Source organism: Poecilia reticulata, linkage group LG11, assembly GCF_000633615.1.
Source record: "Poecilia reticulata strain Guanapo linkage group LG11, Guppy_female_1.0+MT, whole genome shotgun sequence".
NCBI lineage: Eukaryota > Metazoa > Chordata > Actinopteri > Cyprinodontiformes > Poeciliidae > Poecilia > Poecilia reticulata.
The window spans coordinates 7531940-7538769 of NC_024341.1; the positions used below are offsets into that span (position 1 = coordinate 7531940).

General features: G+C 40.4%; 2 protein-coding genes across 7 annotated transcripts in view; one reads left to right on the forward strand and one right to left on the reverse strand.

Moving 5' to 3' along the window:
- The window catches only part of dlgap3 (discs, large (Drosophila) homolog-associated protein 3), a 908365-nt gene that overhangs the window by 445538 nt on the left and 455997 nt on the right, over positions 1 to 6830 (reverse strand). The window lies entirely within an intron of this gene.
- Positions 1 to 6830, forward strand: part of LOC103472149 (immunoglobulin superfamily DCC subclass member 3) — a 79309-nt gene that overhangs the window by 66787 nt on the left and 5692 nt on the right. For both annotated transcript variants that reach the window (XM_008421566.2, XM_017307433.1), the window contains exon 13: positions 6454 to 6565. In XM_008421566.2, coding sequence (XP_008419788.2) covers positions 6454 to 6565 — 112 coding nt within the window. The remainder of the gene's footprint in view (positions 1 to 6453; positions 6566 to 6830) is intronic.

Genomic DNA, 6830 nt, shown 5'->3' on the forward strand with positions numbered 1-6830 from the left:
TTTGAGGAAGAGTTGTTTCATATCCACAGGTAGCGTTGATCTCAAAGTTCACCTCCAGCCGTTGAATCTTTGTTTCTAAAAACTGAAGTCGTTGTAGAATACTGCTAATGTCCTTGGGGTCGGACGGGGGCATTTTGCCCTTGTTCAACTTGGAGGTGAAGAAAAGTGAGGTAAAATTAAAAGTGAGAAAATCTCCTGGTCTTTAGGTTTGAAGTAATCCAGTTATGATGTCGATAATGTGAATAAAACCATAAAAATTGTGACTTTAAAAATAATTCACAAGCAAGGTTATCAGTAAGGACGGGAGAGAGCAGGATAAGCTGTTCCTCCTTCAGCTGCCAGACGCACAACGCACAACATAGCATACATTGTGGTATAATGTCCGCCATGGAGTTACAAACATTGAGACAATACATCACCATTACATAAATACATTAAAGAGAGAACAGAAAGAACATGTTTTAATAGCTTTAGCAGCCATGTGCAGAGGGGGGATCTGGGGGTGCTTGACACCTGCCCCTTTTGCTCCTTGCCCCCAAGTGCCCTTTTGGTCAAATTTTATTTATTTATTTATTTATTTATTTATTTATTTATTATTTTCTAAGCCCTCTTCTGACACATAAAAATATGTACTAAAATTATTATTATTATTATTTTGTACAACATAATGCTTATGTAATGCTTGTACTAAAAACTTCTACTCTTAACTGTGCTTTCTCAAACCTTTCTTCTCGCTTTCACACTTTGTCTCTGCTCAGATCAAATCTGTTTGCAAACTCTTAGCTCACTTGTAAATCATTTTCTGCTTGCAAACAGTCACTCAACCAATAGAATGAAAGTGTTATACTGGGTGTTGTACTAGGTGTGTTTGTTGTACTCTACTGCAGGGGTCTCAAACTCAATTTACCCGGGGGCCGCTGGAGGCAGACTCTGGGTGAGGCTGGGATTCCACAAAAAACATTTAAAAAAATATTCTCAAATGTCATCAATATGTAATTATTTTTCCAATACATGAACTGTATACATGACCTAAACCGACATAATAAGAAATAAAAGCATAAATATATGTTTTAATAAGAAATAAAGCAGAAATATATATTTAGTTTTTCCTTTTCCTTACACATGAGTTTCCCAAGTAATGTATATATTTTCTTTTTCATTTCCCCTAAACATGCGTTTTTGTCAAGAAAAATAGATATTTTCCTTTGTCTTTTTTTGCTTCTCCCTTTTCCAGTGGTGGGATGTAACGAAGTACAAGTACTTCTTTACTGTACTTAAGTACAATTTTCGTGTATCTGTACTTTACTTAAGTAGATTTAATAATGGATACTTTCTACTTTTACTCCACTACATTTTACAGTAAGTATCTGTACTTTCTACTTCACTACATTTCTACAAAAGTGTCGCGTTACTCGTTACATCCAAGTCGCGTTGCGCTTTTTTTCCGTTAAAATGTGAAGTTCAGGGACTTAAGGTGGCGCCGTAAAATCCAAGCAATAACGTGACTTAGTGTCTGTTGTCACCCATCGGCTCCACCTTTACTCGCACGCGGAGCTCCAGACATGGGCAGTGGTTTCCTCTGAGCGGGAGGCGATGACTGTCTAATCGTCAGTTATATAATAAAGCTGCATAAATCGATATGGCGACACTAGTGGCAAAAAAGTGAAGTTCATGCTATGAGGACAGGACAGGAGACAAGATGTTTCCATCCCTGAAATTATGATGCATAGAATCACATATCTAAGTCTTAACTATGTTACAGAGTAAACACAATAAAAACATGCTTTATCWGTGGCATTGTTCATTAAAATGGCACATTTCTAATGTATTAAAATTAAATACAATCRGTACACTTAATGATATTAGCGATTAGGTAATCCATTCAGCAAGTACTTTTACTTTTAATACTTAAGTATTTTTAAAAGCCAGTACTTTTTTACTTTTACTTAAGTACAAATGTTAATGTGGTAGTTTTACTTTTACTTGAGTACATTTTTGGCTGTGTATTTGTACTTTTACTTAAGTACATTTTTTGAGTACTTTCTCCACCACTGCCCTTTCTGCTCGCTGTATTTCTGCTTGCGGTTTTCTCTGTTTGGTGTCTTCTATGTCTGCCTTCTATGTCTACTATTGGTCAATAGAGCTTTGGAACCAATGTCACGTCACTGCATCAGACGTTGTGGGGCGCTTAGGTGCAGTCGCTCGGTACCATCTTTGCAGGTCACACACCAAAACAAACTTCATCTCGGTGGTTTTGTTGTGTTACCGACTGCAGTGAAGTTAGTTTCGAGTTGGATATTAGATTTTCCAATATCCGCCGAGCAAGCGGCGTTTAGCTCCGATTTATGAACGCTAATTTCGGCCAGCCGTTCTCTAGCTCACTCCTCAAGAGCTCGAGGTTCACTTCTAGCAACGTATGAAGAACGTCTCAACGCATGATGTCATTACCGTTTCTACTTGTCAAAACCATAGACATGAACACGTAGACGCCTCATGGAGCGGGTCGGCCCGTTGTTGCGATACGTAACAGCGTCCGCCATAATGAATGTGGAATATGTGCCAGTAAGCTAATACAGGTAAATGGACCGAACTTCAGAAATTGCCGTTCTACAAAGTATTTTAAGTTAATACCTGTCATTGACACATTTTCTCACACACTAATATATTTGGTTATCAAAGAAATGACTAAAGACGGAGTTTCTAACTTTTGATGTGGTTATTTAATTGTTTTGAGGCATTTCTGAATAAAGAGCACAATGTTATTTGATAGAAATGATTCTGATCATTTTTATATTGACATTGATGAACAGACACACTTTTACAGTGTTTTATTAAAGAATATATTTACATAATTCCATAATTTAATGTACATTTAACATTTCAAGACAAGAAACAAATCATTTTCTTGTATTTATTTTTATACATTGAGAAATGACTTTTGATTTATAAATCAGTCATTGTTAAACATTTAACTACATATTTTTCTTTTTTCCAGAGAAATTTTTTTACAGTATACATCAACTCTGCTATTGACAGCAAAGAGTGAAAATAATTCTAACAGAGTAAATTATTTTTATTTCATTACATAATGTGGTGGGATGGTGTTCCACCCTCCCCCACTCTGTGCTCCGGGCACCGTTGATTGGTGGGCGGGGCGAATGCCTTTATAGTTGGGCAGTCAACACAGACTTAACAGTGCACAATATTTTATTAGACAATTTCTTTAAAACATTTCTCTTAAAAACGAGGCTTCAGGCCTACTACTCGGTCCCTGGAACCGAGTAGTTCCAGTCCTTTTTCCTTTTTCCAAAAGGAAAAAGGACAGACAAGATCAATTATTCCAAAAGAAATAAAAAACATGCAAAAGAAATTAGTAAATCCAACCAAAAAGAAAACAAATGAGTAACTTCAATAACAAACAAATATGACAAAACGGTAAAAAAAACCACTTCAAACAATGGAACAAATCGTTGTCATCCGCTTCCAAATGCCCTTCTATGGGGCCAGAAGAGTAACGCCCCGCCCACACAGCCTACCCAATCCGTAACAGGTTTAGTTGAGGGCGGCCCAACCAAACAACGGGAAGATAAGACAAGACAGCAGAGCGTCCAAAGCGCTGCTGCTCCAAACACAATCAGTTGCCTGAAACAGAAAAACCCATTAACGGTGGATCCTGATAACAGAAATCAAAAGCTAAATAGCAGATAGCTTACCCAGGGGTGGAAACACAGCCTAACCCGGGAGGAAGCGGGTCAGCAGGTGAGAACCAGATGGAAGCCGCACGCCACAGCAATCCCCAGCTGCAGCCAGCAACGCCAGCAGAGCAACACTGCAGAAACGCACGTTAGGTGTAGCATCCAAAAACCAACCATGATCTCAGCCATGGATAGCAAAACTGCCACTTACGATTGCAGACGAGTCAACCAAACACACAAGCCGACATGTAGCTGCCAACCGTAGCAACAGTGGGAGAAACAAAGATGCACGCACCCTGCAGCGGCCCGCCCAACTATAAAGGCATTCACCCCGCCCACCAATCAATGGTGCCCGGTGCAAACACCATCCCACCACATTCTACCCCCCGGTATTGCATTGTCGCCCCGACGATGGACCTGCACACTTCAACACCAAGGACGAAAGATGGCAAACTGTCACTGAAGGTAAGTCAAAGAACGAACCACCATGTGCTCCAAAAAGTCCTTGGTATATACGCTGAATTATATTCATTCCCAAAATGCCAGAAACAGAAGAACCCGCATTAGTGGGATCCTTCACCCACCAGGATCCCATAATGTGGAATCACTTTATCACAAAGATTGACATCCAACTCTAAGTAGCCAATGTATGGGAGGGAAAGACCACTGGCTGCCCGGAGCCGCAACCAATGACATGACTTAAGGCGATCACGCCCCAATGATGCAAAATATCCCTAAAAACAGCTCTCAGTGATTGTCGACACCATGGACCCCGTGTCTACTAAACAAATCGCAGAGAAACCGCCCATAACATCAACAACTGGACAAGATGCCAACAATTTTGACGCGGCTGCTAGTTGCAAGCCGGCTATTCCCCCACCCGAGTTGTGACTCAACAGCTCAGTGGGTGCTAGTTGTCCCTTGGTAAACATTAGCCGAGTCATTCCTCCCAGCACTGGTGCGGTACTTTATTTCCTCCCTGGCTTCTCCTTCTAAATGAAGAAAGAAAGCCTCGTCTGCCGCTTACAAATGGCGGGCCCGAATACACGATTGGGCCCCCTCAATCCACTCACCAATCCCAATGCCAGTTCTACCACCGAACATGGGACACCGTCGGTCCCTGGGCACAACCACCAACCACCCAGCAACTACAGCGCCAGCAGGCATGACACCACCAGCCACAGCCGGGAAAGCAGTGGCGCCCGGCAAACCCCAGCCATCACATTCTGCTGACCCACTCCATCCACCGGCCGCTGCATCACCTCCTCCATGCCTGCAGGGGAAGACTACCAGAAGAAAAAAAACAAAAAATAAATCCTGAACCCACAGGTAAGTTTTCATTTGGATAGCTACTGCTGTCTTGTCTTACTACACCATAAATCAAAACACAGATAGTTAAGATCCGAAACACAAACACACAAAAAAAAATCTGTATTCAATGGTGCATCCTGCCAACAATGCCAAATGTAACCAGCAGGTGGAGATCTTTTTAAAAGTGACAAGATGCACCCGAACACAGACGTAACAGTGCACAATATTTTATTAGACAATTTCTTTAAAACATTTCTCTTAAAAACCACCTTAGTCTTGTCGCTCAAATAATGTTATCCAATGAATTTAACATTAACACAACCCCCTATAGTTTTCTGTTTGTAAACATGACGGTAGCAGATTTGGACGCGTAGCACTGACAGATAGACTAAGCTATCTATCCGTGCTATGGTAGGAAAATCTGATGAGGTAGCACTGATAGTCAGAACACCGGACAACTTTGTCCTCCAGGTATGAGGCGTTTACTTTGGGACATTCAAAGTGTGTAACAGAGGTGGCGAAACACCCCAGGCACCCCATATCAAAAATGAATCCGGTGTTGCTGGGTCCAACAAGCTCATCTTTAATAATACCAGCCCATACCAATACCTTGCCTCCACCTTGATGGTGTCTGATGCGAAGTGGAGTTTTGTGCCCATTTCTGATGCAGCCACAGGCACATCCATCTGGTCCATCAAGAGTCATTCTTATCTCATCCTAAAAAAAAACCTTTGACAAATCTGTCTTCAGATCTGTCTTGGCCCAGTCTAGATGTTTCAACTTATGTGTCTTGTTCAGCGGTAGTCAGGTTTTAGCCTTCCTTACCTTGGCCATGTCTCTGAATATCTTGTACTTCTGAAACTCCAGGTAGGTTGCAGTTCTAGGATATAACAGCACTGGGAGATCAGGTTCACGTTTGATTCTTCTCAAATCTTTGGCAGTTAACTTGCATCTTTTTTTCTCAACGCGTTTCCTGTGACACTGTTGACTATTTGCAGCAAAACCTTTGATGGTTCTGTGATTACGCCCCAATATCTTTGCAATTTCAAAAGTGCTGTTTCCCTCTGAAAGATGTTTTTACAATTTTGGACTTGTCAGAGTGACGTAAATCTCTTTTTACATTCTTTTTTCATTTTTCTCATTTTGACTGAGGAAAAGAAGCTGCCTAATAATTATTCACACCTTGATATAGGTGTTGATCTCCTTAGGCCCCACCCTCCCTTATTAAACAAATACACATCAGCTGATATGTGTATATCCAATAAGCATTCAAGTTTGTCCAGCTTGGAGTTGGAAAATATGCAGAAAAAAATGGTGATGTCATCAAAATTAAAACCTTCCTAATAATTGTGTACTCAATGTATTGCTCACTAATATGCACAAGGTAACAGTAAGTATAATTTCCTCATTTATGGTTATTTATTCACATTTCTTTTATTATTTACAGCCTGTTCTGCAGTGAAGGGACTCAGGTCAACTGGTCTATACCTAGATTCCATGCAGGACAAAACATCCCTAAAGAGGGAACATACTACCCCCAGATGGAGTCTGAAGCTCAGGTGATTTCTTTAAACTTTAAGAGAGAATGCATATTATGTTAGATTGTCCACATTGCATGTCGAAGTATATATACCAATGTTGTCTTTTAAACCAAGGCCCCTAAATAGTAGACAACGTTTGAAAAAGCATTACAAGCATTGTGAGCCAACTGCAACTGCAAGTAAGTAAACGTTACAGTTTACTTGTAATGTTTACTTGTAATGAATTACAATGTTTACTTGTAATTCATCCATCCATCCATCCATCCATTTTCTTCCGCTTATC